This window comes from Pseudorasbora parva, chromosome 22, assembly GCF_024679245.1.
Source record: "Pseudorasbora parva isolate DD20220531a chromosome 22, ASM2467924v1, whole genome shotgun sequence".
Lineage (NCBI taxonomy): Eukaryota > Metazoa > Chordata > Actinopteri > Cypriniformes > Gobionidae > Pseudorasbora > Pseudorasbora parva.
Window position 1 is genome coordinate 17,063,264 of NC_090193.1, and position 27,873 is coordinate 17,091,136.

At 42.4% G+C, this 27,873-nt stretch overlaps 1 protein-coding gene across 1 annotated transcript; it reads right to left on the reverse strand.

Moving 5' to 3' along the window:
* Positions 1-17,632: 17,632 nt before the first annotated feature.
* Positions 17,633-25,876, reverse strand: krt99 (keratin 99). Its single transcript, XM_067431509.1, has 9 exons — positions 25,569-25,876; positions 25,035-25,163; positions 24,675-24,757; positions 24,382-24,538; positions 24,120-24,281; positions 23,325-23,450; positions 18,501-18,721; positions 18,351-18,409; positions 17,633-18,248 (listed from the first exon to the last, which is right to left on the reverse strand). The coding sequence occupies exons 1-9, from the start codon at positions 25,836-25,838 to the stop codon at positions 18,142-18,144; spliced, it is 1,314 nt and encodes a 437-aa protein (XP_067287610.1). The 5' UTR covers positions 25,839-25,876; the 3' UTR covers positions 17,633-18,141.
* Positions 25,877-27,873: the final 1,997 nt, after the last annotated feature.

Below are 27,873 nucleotides of genomic sequence, written 5' to 3' on the forward strand. Positions count from 1 at the left end.
TGTAGTTAGACACGATGGCTTTATATGATGAACAGATTTACCATGACGCACACGTAAACACGGACGTTCAAATGCTTTTACTGTGGGGACTGTATATGAGGGGCCCCACAGTACCCACCAGACCAGAGAGTCCAGCGACCATGTCTCCGGTCCACGTCCAGAGCCATACCACTGCCCCAGACCAGCACCCAGAGATGGCTCCAGCCACAGACCAGCATCCAGAGAGGGCTCCAGCCCCAGACCAGCATCCAGAGAGGGCTCCAGCCCCAGACCAGCGACTAGAGAGGGCTCCAGCCACAGGCCAGTGATCAGAGAGGGCTCCAGCCACAGACCAGTGATCAGAGAGGGCTCCAGCCACAGACCAGTGATCAGAGAGGGCTCCAGCCACAGACCAGTGATCAGAGAGGGCTCCAGCCACAGACCAGTGATCAGAGAGGGCTCCAGCCCCAGACCAGCGACTAGAGAGGGCTCCAGCCACAGACCATTGATCAGAGAGGGCTCCAGCCACAGACCAGTGATCAGAGAGGGCTCCAGCCACAGACCAGTGATCAGAGAGGGCTCCAGCCCCGGACCAGCGACTAGAGAGGGCTCCAGCCACAGACCAGCAACCAGAGAGGGCTCCAGCCACAGACCAGTGATCAGAGAGGGCTCCAGCCACAGACCAGTGATCAGAGAGGGCTCCAGCCACAGACCAGTGATCAGAGAGGGCTCCAGCCCCAGACCAGCATCCAGAGAGGGCTCTAGCCCCAGACCAGCATTCAGAGAGGGCTCCAGCCCCAGACCAGCGACCAGAGAGGGCTCCAGCCCCAGACCAGCGACCAGAGAGGGCTCCAGCCACAGACCAGTGATCAGAGAGGGCTCCAGCCCCAGACCAGCGACCAGAGAGGGCTCCAGCCACAGACCAGTGATCAGAGAGGGCTCCAGCCCCAGACCAGTGATCAGAGAGGGGTCCAGCCCCAGACCAGCGACCAGAGAGGGCTCCAGCCACAGACCAGTGATCAGAGAGGGCTCCAGCCCCAGACCAGTGATCAGAGAGGGCTCCAGCCCCAGACCAGTGATCAGAGAGGGCTCCAGCCCCAGACCAGCGACCAGAGAGGGCTCCAGCCACAGACCAGTGATCAGAGAGGGCTCCAGCCCCAGACCAGTGATCAGAGAGGGGTCCAGCCCCAGACCAGCGACCAGAGAGGGCTCCAGCCACAAACCAGTGATCAGAGAGGGCTCCAGACCAGCATCCAGAGAGGGCTCTAGCCCCAGACCAGCATTCAGAGAGGGCTCCAGCCCCAGACCAGCGACCAGAGAGGGCTCCAGCCACAGACCAGTGATCAGAGAGGGCTCCAGCCCCAGCCCAGCACCCAGAGAGGGCTCCAGACCAGCGACCAGAGAGGGCTCCAGCCCCAGACCAGCAACCAGAGAGGGCTCCAGCCACAGACCAGCAACCAGAGAGGGCTCAAGCCACAGACCAGCGACCACAGAGGGCTCCAGCCCCAGACCAGCGACCAGAGAGGGCTCCAGCCACAGACCAGTGATCAGAGAGGGCTCCAGCCCCAGACCATCATCCAGAGAGGGCTCTAGCCCCAGACCAGCATCCAGAGAGGGCTCCAGCCCCAGACCAGCATCCAGAGAGGGCTCCAGCCCCAGACCAGCGACCAGAGAGGGCTCCAGCCCCAGACCTAGTCTCCTAGTCACACCCAAAAATATTTTGCGGCGGGGCAGTGGATACCTTGAAGGGCCATGCTCCATGATCCAGGTCCACCCGCGCTCCAAGACCTAACTCCGCCCATACTCATGGCCCATGTCTGCCTGCGCTCTATGCTCCAAGGTCCAGGTACGCCCATAGCCCACAGCCCAGGTCCGCCCATGGCCTGGCCCACCATCCCTAACCCAAGACTGCCCCCTGAGATAGTTTGTTGGTGTTTTGGTTTTTTATGGGCATCTATGCCTGCGCATAGAAGGAGGTAACTATCACAGTGGTTTTTGGGTTATGTTTCATGTTTTTGAGTTTGTCATGTTCACTGTCTTGTTTCCTGGTTTGTCATTTTCATGCACTCATGTGTTCTTGTGTCATGTTCTCCTTGGTTCATTGTTTCATCATTGTTCGCAGGTGTCTCTTGTCCACTCATTAGTCCTTGTGTATTTAGCCCTTATGTTTGTCATGCTCTTTGTCTAGTATTGTATGCTGTAACCCATTGTTGGTGAAACCTAGTCTTTGTTTTTTTGTTTTGGATTTTGAGTTGAATAAAGTGCGCTTGGGCTCTGAAACTTGCCTCCAGTGGAATGATACATATACTATATACTCAACTATGTAGTGTATGAAATTAATAAGTTTATTTTGTCATTTAACATCGGAGTCTGATTGCCCATCTCCCTCCACTGTATAATTAAAGCTGCATTATGCATTTTTTCCTTCCATTAGAGGGCGCCTATTCAAAAGGCGTAGTTTGAAGATGCCAAGTTTGAACTCAAAATCTTGTGACGTGGTTTTTAACTCACAGCCAGTGGAAAATAATTGGGATAGGACTCGGGCAGAAATCAAATCATGTTCATGGATACGGTTATAAACATTACTGTAGTATGAAGCAGAGCAGGGCTAAGTGTTGAAAGAGCTGAGCAAGGCCGCTGGAGCGATAGGCCGCTACGAAACATACGGCTCACAAGCATCGGGACTTTTATTATGACGGGACACAGTTGCCGGGACCATTTCCACTTTTTCGGTCATGGGAATGAGGTAATGCAGCTCTGTTTATCATATTAAATACATTTAATAATAATAATAAGTTTAATTTTTTTTATTCTAATGTAAAAATTAAATGGGCAATTTAAGCGTGTAATTTAAGTGTGTAAATTGAGATGGGCAATTTAAGTGTGTTTAAAATGGTGTTATGATGGTACTCTGTGCGTTCGCTCAGCAGCTTCTGTGACACTTGTTTACACTGCTAAGAGTAAAGCGCTTCTGCCAAATAAAACCGGAAACCGAGGGTAACGCAGATATGACGCAACTGACAGGCGACTCTCTCAGACGTCCCAGCTCCTTGGTTAAAATAGCAATTTTATCAAAATGTACAAATAGTTGGAAACATTTGGGATATTGTAAGAACTCAACTGAACAAAAAATAACAATGGCCTCAGTGGTTTTTAGATATTTTACAGCAAAAATCCTAAATAGTGCACCTTTAAAGCTGCGAATATTGAGTGCATGAAAGTGTCCAACATTCCACGAATTGTTTAATTTAGTGAATCATCCAGGCAATTAAAGAGTACTTTTTCTTTTGGAATTTTATTTATACTACAAAACTTTATACTACAAAACGGCATAGAATAGTGCATAAGTATGACTTCACCCTTCAGAGTTTGACTGACAAGCGATCTGACAATCATAACACTGAAGACAAACAAATCAGATAAAAGAGTTAGGCTTTTAGATTAATTTTGGTGGACTTGAACTTGAAAAATGGTGTGCATTGACATCCTGTCATGGTTAAAACAACAAACCTTGTGACGTTCAATCATGTTTATTTTGTGCTTATTTATAAATAAGAAGATTTGTCACAACACTTTAAAGAGCCACAAAATTGTATTGTTTGTAGAACTTACTTAAAAAAAATGTAATCTGAACTGTTTGCATGCTAATGCATTTGTTACTCAGAAAACCCAAGTACACTTTACGTGACTGGTTTGAGTAACATTTTGCCAAAGCAAAAAAAAAAAACCCCAAAAAAACAGGTGGCCGGGCAAAAGGTTGAGGCGGGGCAATTCTTAATAGACTTTTTACTAATTTCCTCCATCTGCAGTCATCGTTCTTCTTAGATGCATTCACTCATTTTCCAGTCATCTTGAATGTTATTGACAATACCACTAAATACTTTGGGAGAGCATCACATAAGCTGACTTCATAAATTTATGTTGATTTCCTAAAATTCTCACCATTATGGTGATCAGTGTTCCCTTTGGTTTTGTACTTGGAACTTAATTTATATTACTATAAATCTCTTCCTGATGCAGCAATGCAACACGAAATCACAGTTATCTGATTACAAAGGAAGGGAAGTAATATGTTTATATATATATATATATATATATATATATATATATATATATATATATATATATATATATATATATATATATATATATGTGGCAAGGGGGGCGTGGTTCAGCGAGGTCTGCAGCGGGAGAGAGAGCCGCGGGACAAGCGGTAAGTGAGTGGGTTGGAAGCAGATTAATAACACCTGTCTCTCGTTCCAGTAATGAGCGCGGAGAGGGTATAAAACATCGGTGGAACCGGAGATCGAGGAGAGAGAGAGATCGGACGGTTGATGCCAAACCCCCAAAGAGACTGAGTAACCGGAAGCCGGAAGTGCCGACCCGGAAGTGATCGTGTGATCGTGTTTATGTGAATCCACACCTTAGTGTGTGTTTTGAGTTATTGAGAAAATAAAGAGAATAGCATCAACCGTCCAGCCGACCCCCGTGTCCTCTTCCTTCCTCATTATATCGAACTTTGCTACAGTGGTGCCGAAACCCGGGAAGGAAGTTGGACCGCGCCGCCGCCATGACAACACCAACGCCCTCCGCCTCACCGTTTGCGGACATCATCACCTCTCTCGCGGCCCTCCACCAGGAACAACACCAGTCCATGCTGGACCTGCGGGCGGACCAGGAGCGCCACTTCGAGGCCATCGTCCGCGGCCAGCAAGAGGACCGCGAGAGGTTCCGGAGCTGGATAGACCGGGAGGTTCGCACCGAAGCCGCCGGGCTCGCCAGCGCACCGGTCCACGTGCCCCTACACAAGATGGGGCCACAGGACGATCCCGAGGCCTTCATCGACCTCTTTCAGAAGGCAGCGGAGGCCTGCGGGTGGCCCCGGGCACAGTGGCCGGTGCGCCTCATACCACTGCTCACTGGAGAAGCCCAGGCGGCCGCCCAACAACTGCCGGTGGCGAACCTCCTGGATTATGAAGACCTGAAGAGGGCCATCATCCAGCGGGTCGGCCGGACCCCCGAGCAGCATCGTCAGCGGTTCCGCTCGCTGGAGTGGGGTGAGGCCGGCCGACCCTTCGCGATGGCCCAACAGCTCCGGGATGCGTGCCGCAAATGGCTATTGGCCGGTGGAAGCGACGTGGACCACATCGTCGATCTGGTGGTACTGGAGCAGTTTATCGCTCGGCTACCCAAGAAGACCGCCGAGTGGGTCCAGTGCCACCGGCCCACGTCGCTGACGACGGCCATCAACCTGGCGGAGGACCATCTGGTGGCGTGCCCGGGGGTCGGCGAGCCCCTACTAACCTCTCCCTCTCTCTCTCCCCCCTCTGTCTCTCCTTCTCGCCCTGTCCCTCTCCCTAGGTCCCGCCCTCCAGGGCCCCCTCGCATTCCCCCCAGAGGCCGGGGTGGAATGGGCCCAGGGCAGTACGGGAGTTCGAGGGCCCCGCCCAGGGGGGCGGGGCTGCTGGGGCCGGGCGGGGATAACGGTTCCGGTTCCACCCCCCCTCCGCGCTCATATTCCAACCCACTCCCCGCCGCAGGGGCGGCGGGCAGGCCTGGGCTGGCCTGCTGGCGGTGCGGCGACCCGGACCATTTTGTGGACCGATGTCCGATGATGGACATCGGGACAATGATCCGGGTCCCGGACTTCCAGCGGACCACCCCTGATCAAGCAGGAGAGTACCAAATTCCTGTGAGTATCAAGGGGGGTACATATCAGGCCTTGGTGGATTCAGGATGTAACCAAACCTCGATCCATCAAAGCCTGATGCAGCCTGGGGCATTGGATACAAGCCGCATGGTTAAGGTGCGGTGTGTGCACGGGGATGTGGTGGAATATCCGGTTGTCCCAGTCACGATACAGTTTAGGGGAGAAAATCATAGTGTTGAGGTGGCGGTTAGTCCCCACCTCCGGCATCCGCTAATTCTGGGGACGAATTGGCCCGCCTTTCCGGCGTTATTGGGGTCGTTATGCGCGGATGCCGCTTGGGAGAACAAGGCTAGGAACGGGGCGGTGCGTGTGCAGGTTGGCGAGACTGATACGGGGCCCTCGGGAACTGCTTCAGAGGAACCGAGCGGGGTCGAGAGACTGATTCTCTCGGACCGCGATGACTTCCCTCTGGAGCAGTCTCAAGACGAGACCCTAAAACATGCTTTCCAGCAGGTCCGCACTATCGACGGTCAGTCCCTCCAACCCGCATTGCCCGTCACGTATCCTTATTTTGCCATAATTAAGGACAGGTTGTATCGAGTGACCCAAGACGCTCAGACAAAAGTGGATACAACCCAGTTGTTAGTACCAAAGAGCCGCCGGGAAATGCTTTTCCAGGCGGCTCACTCTAACCCAATGGCGGGCCACCTGGGACAGGCGGCCACACTGAATCGTTTAATGACCCGATTTTTTTGGCCAGGCATTCACGACAATGTGCGCAGGTGGTGCGCGTCTTGTCCTGAATGTCAGTTGGTGAATCCACTGGCCGCCCCAAAAGCGCCATTGCGCCCCCTTCCATTAATGCAGGTCCCCTTCGAGAGAATTGCGATGGACCTCGTCGGGCCATTAGAGCGATCCGCACGCAGACATCGTTTTGCGTTAGTTATCGTGGACTACGCAACACGATATCCGGAAGCAGTGGCTCTCCGCAACATCTCTGCGAAGAGTGTTGCGGACGCACTGTTTCGTTTAATCTCCCGAGTGGGGATTCCGAAAGAAATCCTCACTGATCAAGGCACGGCGTTTATGTCACGCACGTTAAGCGAATTGTACGGATTATTGGGCATTAAATCCATTCGGACAAGCGTCTATCACCCACAAACAGACGGCTTGGTCGAACGATTTAATCGCACTCTTAAATCCATGATCCGTAAATTCGTACAGGAAGACGCCAAAAATTGGGATCGGTGGTTAGAACCCCTCTTATTCGCTGTGCGAGAGGTCCCATAAGCCTCCACGGGGTTTTCCCCCTTCGAGCTTCTCTACGGACGGCAGCCCCGGGGGGTGCTGGACGTCCTACGAGAAACTTGGGAGGAGGGGCCGTCTTTGGCCAAGAACGAAATTCAATATGTGCTGGACTTGCGAACAAAACTCCACACCTTGGGGCGGCTATCTAGGGAGAATTTGTTGCAAGCCCAGGACCGCCAAAGCCGGTCGTATAACAGGGGTACGAGACTACGCAAATTTACACCGGGAGAGAAAGTGCTCGTATTACTCCCTACATCGAGCTCTAAATTAATGTCGAAGTGGCAGGGGCCGTTTGAGGTCGCACAGCAGGTCGGAGACCTCGATTATGAAATGATACGGTCCGATAGGAACGGGGCACGTCAAATATACCACCTCAATCTCCTTAAGAAATGGAATGAGGTGGAATCAGTGTTGTTGGCGACGGTGATCGGGGGAGAGGATGATCTCGGGCCAGAGGCGAGCATCAAAGCACAATCGGTCGCGCTGGCCCCTGGGGGAGATCACCTCTCACCGTCCCAACTCACTGATCTCTCTAAACTACAGGCGGAGTTCGCCGACGTGTTTTCGCCCCTACCGGGACGTACCAACTTAATTCAGCACCATATCGAGACCGAGCCGGGCGTGGTAGTTCGCAGCCGGCCGTATCGCTTACCTGAACACAAGAAAAAAGTAGTTCAGGAAGAATTAGGGGCAATGCTCGATATGGGAGTAATAGAGGAGTCCAACAGTGACTGGGCGAGCCCGATCGTTTTGGTCCCTAAAACCGACGGCTCGGTCAGGTTCTGTGTGGACTACCGCAAGGTGAACGCAGTGTCGAAATTCGACGCGTATCCAATGCCGCGGGTTGACGAGTTGCTTGATCGGCTGGGCACGGCTCGATTTTATTCGACATTGGACTTAACGAAAAGGGCTATTGGCAGATCCCCTTGTCTCCATTGTCCAAAGAAAAGACTTCACCGCGCCGTTTGGATTGCACCAATTCGTCACGCTTCCCTTCGGCTTGTTCGGGGCACCCGCTACCTTTCAGCGCCTCATGGACAGGATTTTGCGTCCCCATGCCGCATATGCTGCTGCCTACCTGGACGATATCGTGATTTACAGTCACGATTGGCAGCGGCATATGCAGCATGTCAGGGCGGTCTTGAGGTCGTTGAGGGGAGCGGGGCTCACGGCCAATCCGAAGAAGTGTGCAATTGGGCGGGTGGAGGTAAGGTATCTGGGCTTCCACTTGGGTCATGGGCAGGTGCGTCCCCAAATTGATAAGACCGCCGCAATTGCAACCTGTCCGAGACCCAAGACCAAAAAGGAGGTAAGGCAGTTCTTGGGGCTGGCGGGATATTATAGACGGTTTATACCAAATTATTCGGACCTCACCAGCCCTCTGACTGACGTTACTAGAAAGGGGCTACCAGATACGGTCCAATGGACGGAGCCGTGCCAGCAGGCCTTCACCCGAGTTAAGGCTGCTCTATGTGGCGGGCCGCTTTTACACTCCCCTGACTTTTCTCTCCCTTTTCTGTTGCAGACTGACGCGTCGGACAGGGGGCTGGGCGCAGTCCTGGCCCAGGAGGTGGAGGGGGGAGAGCGGCCGGTGCTGTACATTAGCCGTAAGCTCTCGAAGAGAGAGGCTAAGTACAGCACCATCGAAAAGGAGTGCCTTGCCATCAGGTGGGCCGTTCTCACCCTCCGCTACTACCTTCTGGGGCAGGAAGTTACCCTCTGTTCGGACCACGCTCCTCTCCAATGGCTCCACCGCATGAAGGATACCAACGCGCGGATCACCCGTTGGTATCTAGCTCTTCAGCCTTTTAAGTTCCAGGTGGTCCACAGGCCGGGTGCTCAGATGGCTGTGGCCGACTTCCTCTCCAGAAATGGGGGGGCTGCAGGCCGGACGGCTCCCCGGCCTGAGTCGGGCGGTGGGGGTATGTGGCAAGGGGGGCGTGGTTCAGCGAGGTCTGCAGCGGGAGAGAGAGCCGCGGGTGAAGCGGTAAGTGAGTGGGTTGGAAGCAGATTAATAACACCTGTCTCTCGTTCCAGTAATGAGCGCGGAGAGGGTATAAAACATCGGTGGAACCGGAGATCGAGGAGAGAGAGAGATCGGACGGTTGATGCCAAACCCCCACAGAGACTGAGTAACCGGAAGCCGGAAGTGCCGACCCGGAAGTGATCGTGTGATCGTGTTTATGTGAATCCACACCTTAGTGTGTGTTTTGAGTTATTGAGAAAATAAAGAGAATAGCATCAACCGTCCAGCCGACCCCCGTGTCCTCTTCCTTCCTCATTATATCGAACTTTGCTACAATATATATATATATATATATATATATATATATATATATATATATATATATATATATATATACACACACGCATATATAAAAATGTAATGCCAGTTAATGATCTATTAACATTTCATTGCTAACACTTCTGACTAATTTTGAATTGTGTTGATATAATGCCTCTATATTTGTGACAATATCCAACAATTGACCATGCTTGAATCACACACAGACTTCAGCATGCAAAACACAACAATGGTAAAAAAAAACTAAAAAACATGTTTTTTTACACTTAATAAGACCTTTAAAAGTTCATTTGCTGTCCCTTTTGGGGTTATACTGACAAAAGACAGCAAATAAAATGGTCAAATAAAGCCAAAAATAATAAAAAATGAAGTTACGACTGCCCTGCGATTAATTTATTTGTGCTGCAATGCATTCTGGGAGTACACTTCCTCAGCTCACAGGTAGAATTATGTCAACACAACTTGAATGGTTTAAGTAAGCACAACTTGATGCAATTAAGCTTACTTAACTGAGTGTTAACTGCATTCATGCTAGGTGAACTACTAAAAATATGTTCACTTTACTTGAAGAAAACCTGGAAACCGATTGCACATAGTTTTTTAATTTGCCATAGCTGAAAATGACAGATTTAAAACTATGTTGAGTATAATTAAGATGTTTGCATAACATAATATAACACTGTTAGTTAAATGGAACTACTCTATTAACTACTATTATTATGAATAAATCTTAAGTAAGATTAGTAAATATCTAGAGTATGTTAACTAGAATAGGCATTAAACTGACTTGATATGTATTACTTAATTCACTTGGGAGGTGTAAGCTTTCTTTACTTTTAGCTGAATATAATTAACTTCAGTTTTCCCTTTAAGTTTGCTTTGCAAAAATAGCGCAATCAGTTGCCAAACTTTTTTTAAGTAAACTGAACTTGAATTTACAGTGCATAGAGATATACAATATGACCAAAAGTAAATGAATACCCAAACACCACATGGTCCACACCCTTATCTTCTTTCTAAACATTTGAATTCAAAACATGGGCAATACAGGGAGTTGCTCCTCTCGTACAGCTTTTTCTTTTCTGGGAAGGCTTTACAACTAGATATTGGAACATTCTATTCACATTTAATTTATTATCTGTATAGCACTTTTCACAGTTTCAAAGCAGCTTTACAGAAAATGCATGTGTCTGCATTATAATTTAAAGTTATTTGTTATAAGCAGAGACTGTGTCCAAGTTATGGATTTCAGAAAAGTACATATACAAATCACACAGTTAGCCAACAATGTATTAATAAACAATGTAATAAAGTAAGGTGGGCTCAATGGGCTCATTGAAGTAAAACATGAATGCAGGGATTTGCTCCCATTTAGACACATCAGAGGTCAGGCATTGCTTTTTGTGACAGCTTTGGTCTCATAAATTGTATTTCTCATGATCTGAACATGTTTTGTCAAGGATTTGACCTGTCATGCACAACAAGAACAATTCACGCATGAATCATGGGTGGATTCTTCAGTGTTGTTGAGAGGATTAACTGTTCAGGTGCATGATCATTTGTAGAAAGTTTATTCAGATTTTTACTTTTCCAGTTTTCAGGGAACCAAAAAAGGGGGCTACAATAAATAAATACATTTCTAAATATTAAATTACAATTAAATATTAAGTATGATGAAGTTAAAATAAATGAATGATAAAGAAAGGGTTAAGAAAGAAAGGACAAAATTACAAGTGGGTCTTAGAGTAACATCCAATTCGATACCAATAGTTGCAAAAGAAAAAATAATTTAAACCGCAAATGAAGCAATAAAACATGTCAATTAGATTAACAAAAATATTAGTGGCCAAAAGGGGAAATTTGTATATAAGTTAAATTATTATTTTTTTAATATTTTGAATAGAAGGGAATAACTAAATACTAAACTTTGTTAAGGTATTTATCTGACTAAATTATTTGGCAACTACAGCTACAGGTTTTCTTTATACAAAATTATGCATATAAGAAAACAAAAAGCTCACAGGAAAAAGCATACATTGACAACAACATAATCAGTTATTAATATCTAGTTGGTTCTCTCGTTTTTGCATGTGTTCCCGCCTTTTTTAACCCACTTTATATTATGTGGCCTTAATTGCTATGTACTAACATTTTAATTAATAATTTGATACAATGCACTTATTGTGTACATACACATTTTTACATTGTTCTTACGTTTTTAAAATTACCTGCATGTAATTACATCTGTAATTAATTTCTGTAGTTACTTTTATAATTATACCGTCGATACTTCCCCTAAACCTAACACCTAACACCCTTACACCTAAGATTGTGGCCAAAACTGGTACTGCAATCACTTTTAAATGACTGTAGAGCGGTGTACCCCCTCTCCCCCTCCCCCTTGACTCAAGGTTGCCAGATAAGCTGCAGGATCCAGCAGGAACCTTTGTAGCTGCAGCTGTGGTAACTAGAGCAGATCTGGCAACATGGATGCAGAAACACTACTGACTTCGTGATTGGTAGATAGGTGAAGGGCGGAGTTTCAGGCCAAAACACAACATCAACATCAGTCGAGGGCTGCAACAACACCTTTCAAAATGACAAAATCCTGCCCAGACTACTGTCAGTGATATAAGTATTTAAAATGAAATGTTGAAATGTTTTATTGTTTTATTTGCATATCATATGACCATTCAGATGGACCATGAACCCTGAACACACAAATGTTTTCTTAGATAGCCTAATTGTTTTAATTATTAACTTATCACGTTAAAATCTCAGAAGGTACTTCAAGTATATTAGGTCAAAAAGTAGTACATTTTAAATGTAATTTGTGTTTGAAAGACAAAAGCTGATGAAAATATAAAAACCCGATTCCAAAAAAAAGTTAGGACACTGTACAAATTGTGAATAAAAACAGAATGCGCTTATGTGGAAGTTTCAGATTTCAATATTTTATTTCAATACAACATAGATGACATATCAAATGTTTAAACTGAGAAAATATATAATTTTATGGAGAAAATAAGTTGATTTTAAATTTCATTGCATCAACACATCTCAAAACACGTGGTACAAGGCCATGTTTACCCCTGTATGGCATCCCCTCTTCATTTTATAACAGTCCGCAAACATCTGGGGACTGAGGAGACAAGTTGCTCAAGTTTAGGAATAGGAATGTTGTCCCATTCTTGTCTAATACAGGCTTCTAGTTGTTCAACTGTCTCAGGTATTCTTTGTCGCATCTTCCTCTATGATGTGAATGTTTTCTTTGGGTGAAAGATCTGGACTGCAGGCTGGCCATTTCAGTACCCGGATCCTTCTTCTACACAGCCATGATGTTGAAATTGATGCAGTATGTCTGGCATTGTTGGAAAATGCAAGGTCTTCCCTGAAAGAGATGACGTCTGGATATACTTGAATATATACTTGTTCTGAACTAGAACTTGGATATACATTTCAGCATTGATGATGCCTTTCCAGATGTGTAAGCTACCCATGCCACACACACTCATGCAACCCCATACCATCAGAGATGCAGGCTTCTGAACTGAGCGATGATAACAACTTGGGTTGTCCATGTCCTCTTTAGTCCGGATGACATGGCGTCCCAGTTTTCCAAAAAGAACTTTAAATTTTGATTCATCTGACCGCAGAACAGTTTTCCACTTTGCCACAGTCCATTTTAAATGAGTCTTGAGCCAGAGAAAGCCACCTGTGCTTATGGATCATGTGTAGATATGGCTTCTTTTTTGACCTATCATAAAGGAGAGAAAAGAAAAGAGTTTGAAGTTATCATCATCTACAATGAATAAAATCATCCAAAAACTCAAAGAATCTGGAACAATCTCTGTGCATAAGGGTCAAGGTCGGAAAACCATAACAGCGAATGGCACAGTGGATTGTATTCACCGACAATGTTTTCTGGAAGTATTCCTGAGCCCATGTTGTAATTTCCATTACAGTAGCATTCCTGTATTTGATGCAGTGCCGTCTACGGGTCAGAAGATCACGGGCATCCAGTATGGTTTTCCGACCTTGACCCTTACGCACAGATATTGTTCCAGATTCTTTGAGTTTTTGGATGATATTATTCATTGTAGATGATGATAACTTCAAACTCTTTTCTTTTCTCTCCTTTATGATATTGCTCCACTATTTGTCACCGCAGCATTGGTGGAATTGGTGATCCTCTGCCCATCTTGACTTCTGAGAGTCACTGCCACTCTGAGAGAGTTTTTTATACCCGTGTGACAATCAATCAATTCTGAATCATTTATTGCCATTGTGTGAATATTTGTGGCATATATATCATGCAATTTGTTTTGTTGTCTATGACCTACACGAGCAAAGGATTTATAAAATAAACCAAAATGAATGATTTCTATTCTGAACTGAATGATCTTTGAGTAATATGAGAAAATTCCATCGTTGCATAGATCATTTTGGTTTGCCTGTGAGGCAGAGCAGCTGTGCTGATAGTGGTCATGGGTGTGGAATCTTACCTCTTACTAAGTGTGAGAGCTTGAATGAGCTTGACAAAACTAGTTTTCACTGGTGACTCATTTATTAATCTGATGCCATCTCAGAGCTTTTTTGCCAAGGGCCTGAATATCAGTCACTTTATCTTCTTAATACTGTTCATTATTAAATTGTATAACTTTTCAAAAAAGAGGAGTTCTTTTGAAAATGTCAATGTCAACCTTAAGACTTTATTCGTTTGACAACCATTCAGCTCTATGTGCTTCTAATATCTCTACACCCATTATATAACAAAATTAAGAAGGCCAGGGCCAAACATGCCTAAAATATGCTTTGAGAGAAACGCAATTAGAAAATAAGATACACGAGAGCGCTTGTATACTGAGGAGCCTCAAAGTCTTCATGAAGTGTGAAAACTGCAGGTTGTGTTTATCAAAAGCTGTTAACCAGAAGTGCACTGGATATAGTAGCCCTATACAGAAATTGAATAAAAGGCATTCTACTTTATTCCATTTCATCTGTCTTTGCAAGAATGTAATGTTCTTTTTTACCTTTAATGTTTTACTTGAATTCAAGTAGGTTATGAATGCAAAATTAAACCTGGTCCAGCTCTATCACATATCCAGAAATACGTTCTAAAGTTTATTATTTTAACACCAGCTTTAGGAAATATTTACCCACCAACCAAACCCTTTATCTTTGTGTAATCCTTTGGATTTATTTCCTTAATCTCTAGAACATTAAAAGATTATGGATTTAAAAGGTATTTCGTTGAATTAGCCAGTTTATTTTACATCGTTTAATACTATACATTTTATAGTTTTAATTATACACCAATCAGGCATAACATTATGACTACTGACAGGTGAAGTGAAAAACACTGATTATATATCTTAATCGCGGCACCTGATATATTAAGCAGCAAGTGAACATTTTGTCCTCAAAGTTGATGTGTTAGAAACAGGAAAAATGGGAAATTTGAGTTAGTTTGACAACGGCCAAATTGTGATGCCTAGACGACTGGGTCACAGCATCTCCAAAACTGCAGCTCTTGTGGGGTGTTCCCGGTCTGCAGTGGTCAGTATCTATCAAAAGTGGTCCAAGGAAAGAACCGTTTAGCACCAGCGACAGGGACCTGGGCGGCCAGCTCATTGATGTACTTGGGGAGCTGGAAGGCTGTCCAGTGTGGTCCGATCAAACAGATTAGCAACTGTAGCTCAAATTGCTCATGAAGTTAAATCTGGATCTGATACACAGTGCTTCACAGTTTGGTGTGTATGTGGCTGCATAGCCGCAGACCAGTCAGGGTCCCCATGCTGACCCGTCCACAACTGAAAGCGTCAACAGTGGGCAGTTTTGAGCAGCCAGTGAGCTGGACCACGGAGCAATAGAAGAAGATGCCCTGGTCTGATGAATCACGTTTCCTTTACATCACGTGGATGGCTGGGTGTGTGTGTGATTACCTGGGGAACACATGGCACCAGGATGCACTATGGGAAGAAGGCAAGTCAGCAGTGGCAGTTTGATGCTTTGGGCAATGTTCTGCTGGGAAACCTTGAGTCCTGCCATCCATGTGGATGTTACTTTGACATGTACCATCTACCTAAGCATTGTTGCAGACCATGTACACCCTTTCATGGAAACAGTATTTCCTGGTGGCTGTGGCCTCTTTTAGCAAGATAATGCACCCTGCCACAAAGCAAAAAGGGTTTAGGAATGGTTTGAGGAGCACAATGAGTTTGAGGTGTTGACTTGGCTTCCAAATTTACCAGATCTCAATCCAATCGAGTGGGATGTGCTGAACAAATAAATCTGATCCATGGGGGCCCCATCTCACACTTTAAAGGACTAAAAGGATCAGCTGCTAACATATTTGTGTCAGATACCACAGAGCAGATACCTTCAGGGGTTTAGAGGAGTCAATGCCTCGATGTGTCAGGGCTGTTTTGGCAGCAAAAGAGGAATCAACACAATATTAGGACGGTGGTCATAATGTTATGCCTGATCGGAGTATCCTTCAGAATGTGTTTTACAGCATGTTAAATGACATAACACTTTTCTTTTTTCAAGGGCTTTATTGAAGCTCAGTGACCAATTGACAGTTATAGCTTACATTAGGGTGTCAACTTAATGACATTTTTGCCCATCTTCTGAGATTTTGAGAATATTCTTTAACTGTAGCAAAAGGGATGTTTTATTGTGAAAAATATCCTTTAATACCACAAAACATCACACAATTTATCAAATCCATTGCCAGTAGGCTACTTACTGATATTTGTCATGTTGTTTTCCAACCGAAAAGAAAGCCACTTCCTGGAGGATGTCATTGAGACTTTTGTTTTAAAAAGGGTGCAAAAACTCAAATTGTATTCGTGTCAGTTCTTCCTGTCATAAGCATAGAACCCCAGGCATGACAAAAATGGTCAACATTCACTCAAATTAAATTAAAGTTGATTTAAATGTTCATTTGTGAATTTAGTATTTCATCAGTTTTATTTTTTATGAAAATGTAGTCAGAAAGAAATTGCATTAGCCTACTATCACAGCGCATATAATGGTTGTATTACGACACCTAGTGGCCAGCATTCTGCATTATACTTCCGACATTTAATTATGCTGCTTTTAATTTCTGACGCATTGATTGATGCCACAAACAATCGTTATTTATATATATATACTGCCTCTCTGCCCTCGTCGCGTCGAATAGGTGCTCCTCTTGCTCCGCAGCATCGCTCAAAGTCTGTGGCCGTGTCTGCTCTCTGTGTGGAGACGACAGTTCCAGAATGTCGTCCCATTAACAGGTAAATTAATATTACAAAGTACAATCCACATTACAGACGGTGGTTGATCCGCGGAATTAGTAGTTTGGTAGTTTGTTTGTTTGTTTCAACAGTGCAAACATAGATTCAAAGCTCCAGCATGCCAGCGTGTAGGCCTATATCATTTGTATCATTTGGACCTATAGGCCAGGGCATACTGACAGTTTGTCACTTTTTAACTCCTGTAAAATATATTTACGATTATAATACCTTTTATGAGTTAATACTAGTATATATAACATACGTCATATTTATGATATTTTATTAAGATCATACTAATTGTATACACAATTTAAAAAAAGGTAGCCTAAAGGCCTAAAATTTGTTGTATCAGGGTATAATGGGGCTAAAGGCACAACCTAAGAACCCCACACCTTAAGATAAATGTGCCTTCAATCATGTCTAAGTTTATACTTAACTTTTTTGATGAATAAAATAATTAATTATTGTTTAGTAAATAATAAAATGTTAGTATAAAAATATTTTTTAAAATACAGAAACTATTTTTAAGTAAATAATCTGAAAAACAACTGAATTAATGAGATCGCATAATAATTTAATACATTTTTACAGTAGTAACAACTAAACATATTTATATTATATGATGATTATCATATTTTTATTATAAATATGATGATTATCTCTGAGGTGGAGACCCAAATTAATATGAATCTTGACCATGTCATGTCAACAAATGTTAAAGTCAGCTGTTTATTATAATGTTAAATAGGCCTATGCCATTTACCCCAAATAATTTTGTATATTCTGTTATTGAAGACTGTTGTGTATGATTTACAAAAATCATAAACAAGACCTTTGTCTCAAAATATATTCAATAATTTTAGTGATTCTCATTTGCTACTTACATCTCCAATAGAAAAAGAGGGATCAAATTATCGCAGAATCAACTTTTTGGAAGCATAATTACAATAACGTAAATTGAATTAACTCTAAAGCAGTTCTATTAACAGTATGATTGTAAAAAGGTTTGTTATTCATTCTCTATATTAAGATGATATTCAACCCCCTTATAGTGCCCCTTTTTTTGGTTTGGGTCACTGCCCCTCAAAATGTCTGTGTGCACGGCCCTGGTTTGCAATTCTAGTAATAGCATTAAAAAGTTGCAGTTTCTGCAACAATTTGCATAAAGAGTGGTTGTTTCAAATGACGGAAAACGGCAATATGTCAATTCGGCAATATTTGCTTAGGACATTATGAAACATGTTTTGCACTGACTCTCAGCCTTGTTAGGCTACATTTAACCGCAAAGCAATGAAACAGCAAACTGTGTACTGTGTATGTATTATTTAATAAATGTTCCTCCACTGGCACAAATCTGATTGCACAAATTTTCTGAGTGTCAATGTTCACATTTGATTTGATTTTAATAATAACAACAACAACAAAACCTCACACCACACACACTATCTCAAGCTCAAGCTCTAACTCTGAACCCTCCCCTGTTATTTTAAGACTATAGCTGATCATTTAATTGATGTACTGTGACACCTAGTGGCTAGTATACAAAACACACCAAATCTAACACCAGAGTCATTAGAGTTTACATACAGGATATTTTAGGTTATTGCATTATCTTCTTAGCTAACTTCCTCGATGTTCTCTTTAACAGAACAAGCTATGACTTTGCCATCCACAAGCTCCTCCACAATGACCTTCACCCTGCGCTGGAGGTGAGGGTTATGCTCTGTAAGGGTTCAAAAGACACATTTGTATTACTAGTTTCATTCATTTCTGCTCCATGTTGGCTGAATGAAGGGGCCAACAGAAAGAATTTCATTTCACTCACCCTCTGTTAATTCAACAGTTTTGCTCACTGTTTCTGTCTCTGTCGTGCAGATGGTGGTCCTAAAGAAAAAAATGATAGACCCTGGGTCGCATTCACAACTTCAGAAATGTAGAGCAGAACATTTAAACGAATCCGTTCTACTGTACGTACGTTTGAGCTTCTCCTTCCAGCAGCCTCCTGTATTCAGCGATCTCCATCTCCAGCCTCATCTTGATGTCCAGCAGCAGCTGGTACTCTGAAGCCTGCTGTCGGATGTTGGCATTGATTTTCTGGAGCTCCTCCTGCAGGTGGTCTATTTGCAACTGCAGCTGACTCAGCTGGGTTGTGTAACGAATGCTCACTTCAGACGAACTCTGCTCCAGGTTTTGTTTCTGGAGAAAATGATTGAACATGGCATGGGGTGATTAAATACTTAAGGGAGAATAGCATATGCTAAGTTATAATATGCTATTCCCCCTTAAGTATTTAATAAAGCTTTTTCAACCTTACAATTTATAACCCATGCTAAGTGGTTGAGAGACAGAGAGTGAGAGAGAGAGAGAGAGAGAGAGAGAGAGAGAGAGACTGAGAGAGAGACTGAGAGAGAGAGAGCATATTGCTTTTATGTCGTTCAGCAAACAAGAAACAAATACTGAGCAACTTACATATTAGACATAATACTGCCAAATAAAGCCAAAGCAAACTGAACAATTTTTTCTCTCCAAGCAACACATGATTAATTAGTTTAGCTACCTAGAACCAATCGGTTGAATGAATAATTCAATGACTCACTCATAAAGTCAAGTCAACTTTATTTCTATAGCGCTTTTAACTCAAGAGGGTGTTAACCTAAGTGATACGTCAAAACGCATTAGAACATCTTAATGGGACTGGATCCCTGAACAGTTATTAAGGATCAGTTATTTTGCCAAAAATCTATTTTTTTTCTGCGAGTGTTATCTAGCAACTCTCAATAGACTTCTGAGCTGGAAAAACCAAACTCTGGTCAGGCTAATCACGTTGTGTATAGAGTCAGTGGGCGGGCTTAACATAATGACAGCCGAGTAGCGACGGTTCCACATGCTTCTTGTAAACAAAGAAGCTGGCGGTCTTTTGAATCTGCTTTGACCGCGACTTTGGACGATTTGGAGTTAAGCCTTTCTTTGAGTAAAGAACAAAGAATGGCACTGAAGTCATTCTTAAGAAGGGGCTGTTCAGAGTTTTGGAGACTGGATACCGTGAAAGTTGAATTATCAACTAGCTCCGCTTCACGTTGCTCTGGTTGGTTGTAGCACTATCCAGTTGTGTGCAGAGGGAGTTTGAAAGACAACCGTTTATCCCGCCCCTCGGATTGAGCTGTCAATGGTGAGTTTCCAGACCAAACATCTTGATGTGGGTCTGGCTTGTCAGGCTATTAACTCAGCAGTGTACTATATTTAACAACAAGGGTGAATTATGTATGTCACTCACATTCACTTCAATATAGTTCATTTAGTAATTTATTTTATTTTGATATTTATTTGAAATCTTAGATCAAAATTTTAGCCCAACTGAGCAAGCCAAAGGCGACAGTGGCAAGGAACCAAAACTCCATCGGGGCATGATGGAGAAAAATAAACCTTGGGAGAAACCAGGCCCAGCTTATTAGTCTATGTTTTGAACTATGCTCTACAGCTGTTTTTAACGGTGTTTGTTGTAAAACTAAAAAAAAAAAAAAATTTTAAAGGGATACTTTGGGATAAAGGGATACTGCTTTTTCATATTAAATGTTATTCCCTTAACTAAAACGAGTTGATACATCCCTCTCTCGTCTGAGTGTGTGCTCTTAATCTCTCTGACGCGCGGTGACGATCTGATAGCATTTAGCTTAGCCCACTAAGCCCAGTTCATTCACTATGGTACCAAACAGAGATCAAGTTAGCAAGTTACCCCCTATTGACAGAAAGGAGAGAGGGAGGGAGAGATGTGAGGAAGGATTTTTTAGCCGGGACTTTTTACTGCGCTGATTTGAAGCACTCTCAGAAGTGCTATTCTGCCATACATTATATTTCTCCTTTTTAATCCGCTTAGAAAAGCACTGCGTTTTATTTTGTGTCACCAAACTTGATCGTTAAACTATTAGTGTAACTGTATTTAAATAGGGAAAACGTGGAGGTGTTTGGTCGCTTTCAGCTTGATCTCTGTTTGGTACCATAGTGAATGAACTGGGCTTAGTGGGCTAAGCTAAATGCTATCAGATCGTCACCGTGCGTCAGGCGAGAGAGGTATGTATAAACTCATCTTAGTTAAGAGAATAACAGTTTAATATGAAAAAGCGGTGAAGTATCCTCATTTGGTCATGTTACATCGTGCCCCTCAAGTGTTATGTGGCCCACCTATCCGGTTGTTAAGGCTGACGACACGCGGCAGTGCTTCCGGGTCCAAACGCTTTATCTTATACCACAAGAAAAACTACACACAGTGCTAATATACACACACAATGTGGTGTAATACTACAAAAAAGTTATAATAATAACCTTTTTCTACATACCAAAATTACAGATGGCCAGACAGTGATTCATCTTTTATAAATCGTTAAAATATTAATGTCTGTAACGCTGTGACCATAGAGAATGGTGTGTAGACTGTAAGTATTTAAAATGTTTAACTTTTTTAAATGTTTGATGTTTAATATGAAAAAATAGCGCTCATAACGGGTGTCAATTGCATTCTCAAGTGAAACAAGTTGAGGCTTGGACCCAGAAACGGTGCTCCTTACGTCACGACTTAAGCGGATAGGGCATGTTGTCACATTTCACTTCCATTCTTTTGGGAATTAACTTTATTAATTAAACAAAACCACATAATTGTACTAGACGCGGGCAATTAATGTGGAAAATAATAAATACTCTGAACCCCAAGTGGATTTACACAAACTGAGAAAGTAAAAAAGTATTAGTGCCCGCTCTCCCCTACTGCTCTTTTCTGGCTACTGATGTGTTTGCCCCCTATATACGATCATTCACTATTCCCTACACTACTCCACTAGAAGGAGTGAATAAAAACGAGTGAGTAAATTCAGACAGTGTGAGTGCGCCGGAAGGGCTGCATTCCCACTGTGATGAACTATCAGCTCCAGTGATGAAAAGATTTATCTTGAACTCTGCCATGGAAGCTAGTATAAACCGTAATTAAACAATTTAATAATCAATTAAAAAGGAATTTATGCTTATTACGCTGGACCAGTGCAGTTTGGAAAATTGATTGATGATTGATCGAGCTGTGAGCGCCATCTCCTGGCGAGAAGTGGAAATTCATAGTGCATTATGGGTAAGCTAGGGTGCCGTGTACAGAGCAACGCTGAAGGTGCAGTCACATTAGTATGCTAGTCCACTGGTAGTGTACATAGGAATTTACTTTAAATCTACTTTAAATCTAATATACGTGTTTTCACTGTTTTACGGTGCTGCAAAAGTACAGGCTATCCGGATCAAAACACAGATGAAGAAGAAGCAAAAACAAGTGACAGAAGATTGCTTATGCACTTGTAAAATAACACGATCATCAAACATTAAACAGCATATAAGTTCAAAACCACCTAACATTACCGAATGAAATGTCGAACCCATGAAGAGGAAACGACTGTGAAGCTTTGGGGTTGTTTTGTTCATTTGCATTCAAGTGTTGATAAAAAAAGATGCATGAAGCTAGAATAAAAAAAATTTAAAGTGGAAAGAGTCAAAGTAAAGTTATATTTCTGTAGTGTGCTTAAAATGCAAAAATAATTAATAAATAAATAGTAAACTATGAGTATAATGTTATGTTCACTTAAAGAAGATTTACTTGTATTCTTGCAGTGTAAACTAAAATATGTGCTACAAGTATTTGACAAGTTAACTATCAATATACCTATAACTTTGTAGTTGCAGTACAAACGAAAAAATTGGTTGTAATCTAGTTGTGTACTCAGTTTACTACTGTCACACCAAAAAGTACACAAAAAGTGTTTCAAGTATAATAGTGAAACTTACACTTACAAGTATACTTACAAGTATACAAGTATAAAGTTTACTTAAAAATATACCCAGACATTACTTAAAGGCACAATATGTTATTTTTGCAGCTTGAGCTTAGCTTACAAATGGTTGTCGTAGGTTGACGATCTCTTGATTTCGCGGAATCATGGGAGCTCTTGTCTACACATCTAGAGTCGGTGGAAAAGAATCCAATGGGACTCATATTCAGGAATGAGCTAATGTATTAAAGATTTATTAAGATTACTGTAGTATGAAGCAGGGTGGGGCTGAAAACCAGGGGAGCGGAACCAGGCTGCTGGAGTTAATGAGAGACCAGCGTGACTCAAGGCTCGAGAGCAATGGAGCTTTTATTATGCCACAGACACTGCTGCCGCTTCTCCCGGTCAAGCGTATGTGGGGTAACGCAGCGCTATTTTATTATATTAGATACATTTGAGAGTGTTGAAAGTCTTATGAGACACTTGCACACTGCAGTAAGCTAGATCGATTTGAGGCGCGGTAAAACATGGTACTCGCAGTAAATAAATAAAGCAACAAGATTTAAATAAACAAGACTAACTGTGTTGAGCTATATAACAATAATTAGTTTTCTGTCGATGAATGTCCAAACAGTTGCTCATGTGTCTAATAAAACACATAACATACTAAAACATTTTGGTGTTTCCATGTTTTCAACAAAATAATGATTGTCATTGATAGGCGACGCACCGGCACGGACATTTCTCTAGATTTAAACATTCTTGGAAACATTTGGGATAATGTAAGTACACAAGTCAACAAAATATAACGTTTTTATAATAAACATTGTTCTAGTGGTTTTTGGATATTTAATCCAAAAATCTTACATATTGTGCCTTTAACTAGAATGAATCAAATAAACTTGAAGTATACTTTATTATTTATATATACATATATTTTGTAAAGGGTATCATGAAAAATAAGCAGATTTGCTTCAGAATGAGAGAAAGCAAGAGGATACCATTGTGTGAACTCCCTGTAGTTCTATCTCCAGGCTCTGGAATGTTCTCTTCAGCTCAGTGACCACAGTCTGAGATGTCTTGATTTCAGTATAGCTGGTGGTCATCTGAGTCTTCAACACCTCCACCTAAAATATTGAAACCCAGTAAGTTATGAGGAATACATGACTGTAACACATGTGTGGCTATAGTTCAACACTGTTGTTTTACTGCAGACTGAAATGATGACCTAAGTCGAATTAATGAGAAAATGTAACTATTTTACATTTTAAGTAAATTGTGAATTTGTATGAATTTACACAATTTGACAATACAAATATGTAAAATATAAGCATAAAGGTCCACTTCTAACCCCACTCCTAAACCTAGTTTGTACGAAAACAAAAGCAAGCACATGAATTCAAACCAATTTAAATATGCTAATATATAGTTTTCATTGCCATGAAAGTGACATCTAGGCTAATAGACTGAATTAAAATACTTTATTTTTTTTCGCCCTGCCCCTATACTTGTCTAAGCCAAAAAAAAAAAAAAAACTTTGTTTGTAGACAGTTTTGACAGCTGAAAGACTCTAATGATCGCAATCACATTCCTTCTGCTAATGGAGTCAATTGTTCTATAGCATGCCATCAGGCAGCTGGCATCTCAAGCATTATTAGGGAATGTTCTTTTTAAAAATGAGACAATGAATTACATTTTACTCTTTTAAATGCTTTGACCTTGCAGAAAGTTCACATGCCTCTGCTATGTGCAGCAAATGGTTTTCTTGCAGAGGAAGACTTGTCTTACTGGCTCACCTTGCTCTGGAACCAACTTTCAGCCTCCCTGCGGTATTTCTCAATAAGCATCTCATAGTGAGCTCTCATCTCCTCCATCTCCTTGTCAATATTTGAGTGAGCTGCGTTGTCCACCTCCACGTTAACAGAGCCGCCGTGCTTTTCTCGCAACAAGTAAAGATCCTGTGGGGAAAAAAGAAGAGGAGAGAAAAGAGCAGTTAGTCTTTAAAAAATCCCATTTGATCCATCTTGTCGTTTTGTCAGACAAAACGATTGCAGTGACCTCCTGATGGTTCTTCTTCATGTACAGCAGCTCCTCGTTCAATCCACCAAGCTGGATCTCCAGGTCTCCAATGGACATCTTCATCTCTCCCAGAACCTGTCGCATTCTAGTCAAATCTGCTTCCACAATTTTACGGCCTTTCAATTCAGACTCATACCTGCCACAGCCAAGGAGAAAAAGGATCATATGCTATTTTAAGATCATATGCTATTTCAACCAACACTGAAACTAAATATACTGTAACTCTAAATTCAATACTAAATTAAATAGTATTTCTTTACAACGTCACGTACTTCGTCTGGAAATCAGCAATGGTGAGCTTGGTGTTGTCCAGCTTCAGATAGAGCTGTGTGTTCTCCATAAAACGGCTGTGTATCTTTCAAGGACAAATGGGAATGCATGATTGACCGAGGGATGTTAAGCTTTCAATGAGCATAATAACTAATGATCTAGATTCATTAAAAACACAACGAAACAATATTTTTGGTTTTGTTTACAGCTAAACACTGATGCTAAACAGGATTTGTGATGTGGTATTTGTGATGTTTGAAACACAAAACATGATATAATGGCATAAGGCGAGGCACCGTTTATCTTATGGCATCTCGTTATTTCAGACGTGCAATCCTTCTGATGAGAGATAGCAGCTCTACCTGTGTGCGGAGCTCTGCAATGGTTTTGAAATAAGCACTCATGTCTTTGCTCTGCAGAGGCCTCTTGCTGTCATAAAACTCCTTAATTTGCATCTCGAATTTCTTGTTGGCCTTGTGCAAAGAGTGCACCTAAAACACAAAAACATACATGCAAATCTTCTCAGAAAAGAGTTGAAGACAAGATTAGACAGAAGTCAAAATCACACACTCTCAAGGACGAATGTTGTCTATGAAATGTTCAATCTTGCATCTTTTGATTTAAGGAATTATTTGGAATTGATTTAGAATTAGAGAAATACGAATACTATTTTTTTTAATTAGGCTTAAAATTTAGCATAAAACATTCATTAGCTAATGATTTATAAAGGTATCATTATGCTATGATTTTACTTGTTGAGGTATACCACAATTACATGTTACTTAACAATAAATTAATAGTCATGTACCTCAACAAGTAAAGTCAAAACATGATACCTTTGTAAATATTTTTCAAGTCATTTCTGTTTTTTAGTTAAGCAGTAGAAGGTATGTTACCTGCTCTAGGTAAGATGCCAGTCGGTCATTGAGGTTCTGCATTGTCAGCTTTTCGTTGGCAAACACATAGACCTCATTACCAGCCGTCGTCAAGGACGAAGTGGACAAAGATCTGGAGATGCGGGCACCGTAGCCCCTAGCACTGCCATAGTTTTGTTCACCAAAAGAGAAAGAGACCCCCGAACTTCCCAGTCCGGTCATGACCAATCCACCAGAGGAACCAAACATACTCTGAGAGCTGAACGTCTTACTGCTGCGACGGACCGACATGGCTAAGTGAGAAGATTTGTGGAAGGATGTCTTTCAATGTCGAAACTAAACAATCTAAAGTAATTTCCACTAAAGAGTGTCTTATATATATATAGCCCTGTTGCATTCCAAATGATGTAAGATTAACAGTTCCAGTGAATAGATGGAATGTAAGTGGAGACTCGCCCCAAACCATTGAATTCAAAACCAGCTAAACAGCACCCCTGAAAAAACATTTAAAATGATTTGTGGCTTAAAGAGATTGCAACTTTTTTTTAACTGTTTTACTATTGTATAAGCTGAATAACTGAAAGAATAACTCTTAAAGCTATTTCCTCAGATGTTCGTTTACTTTGTGTATTCACCACAACATTCATCAGATTTGCTTTGCTGTTTAGGTCTTATGACAAACATTATTCTTTCTCAATTTTGGACTCAAATGTCAAGTACCTGAACAATAACCATCAATCATGATGAATGGATTTTTGTGTCAAAATTTAGTGAAAACATATCTCTTCTATAAGTTTTTGTCCATCAGCTTAATGCCAGATCACAGTCGTAACCCCTAATGAAACATCAGCTTTGCTGGTGCGTTTGACAGAAAATAGGTTATACATGCTGTACATTTTTAAAGAGGGTGGAACATTCATTAGAATTTAGTGGTTATGCTATTTTGACTTCAACTGTCAATTTGCAAAACATGCAAATTCATAAGGCCCGGCCCATTCTGTTGAAAAATATTTAGCTCATTATACTTTTTATTTATAAATGCATTTGCATGTTACCTTTTGGTAGATTTCCAAAATCTGAGTTCCTAGCCTGGGAAAACCCAGTCAACTTCAAGCAAATTTAGATTTGCTCTGCAAGTAGTCTGGCAAAAAGCTCACTTCTAATCCGCCCGAAATCGCGGCATCAATCTGAAACGTTGGGGCGGGCTTAACACGATGACGACAGCGCAGTGATGTTAAAGGGTCATGAAACCCCAAAACACTTTTTTTGAGATGTAAACAGATATGTATAGGCTGCACATCATTGAAAACACTAAGGGTACTCATTAATGGTATTCATATGTGAAAATAGTTATTTTTGCATTTTTCAGAGCGATTCCTGTCTTCCGGTTTGAAAAGTTTAGTCGGAGCAACGTCACAAATGCTGACGTCGGCACGGCCTTTTCGGCCCAAGTATGGGCTGCTGGGCACATGCTGACGTCGACCGCTCCGAGCGATTCTCGATATATATTCATGACATAAAGCTCATTCAGTCCAATCCCTGCGCTGTAGTATGCGTACAAGATAATTTAGTTAATATGCATGAGACAGTCACTTCTGTCAGGCTCGTCTTGCATCATTATTGTAGAGATATGGTGGGGAAGTTTTGGAAGCAGCGTGCGGAAAAGTCACGGAGGAAAGCTAGGCGTTGTGCTGATACGAAGTAACGTAAAGGGCGCCGAGCGAGTTGTAACCGGCGCCGTCTGTGGAAGCCTTTGCTACAAAGGCTCGGTAAAGTAAAATTCACCTGAGGAATCGCACGCCGAACCTCCAAGCGTTGACTATCTATGTCAGGAGTGCAAAATAACCAATCTGTAACCTGTAGGCTAATGAACAAAAGCCACGTCCTCTCCGTTTTATTTGTGGTCACAGCCATGCACTAAAACGCATGTGTTCGGGCTCTTAGTGAAACCGTGTGCTGCATATTTGGACAAATATAGATTTAGCTGCAGAGTGACCGTGCGGATCGTCACGGCACCCCAGCGCGCGTCGCTCTGCTTCAGATGCGCGGTCGAGACTATGAAGCCTCAAACACCTTCACTTTTCCCCCGATCTAGAATTACACATCTCTATCACATCGCATGTTGGGTGGTTCACGTTCTCTTATCACGTCGGCGCGTTCTTCATCTTGCCAAACAGCGTGCATATTTGGACAAATATAGTTTTATCACGTTTGCAAAATATTTCGTCATGCAGAATAACATTTATTTTCATTTCTCACTGAATTATGCTGGTTTGAACTTTGAAGAGCTGAATGATTTGCGATCTCTGCTGCACGCCACTCATAG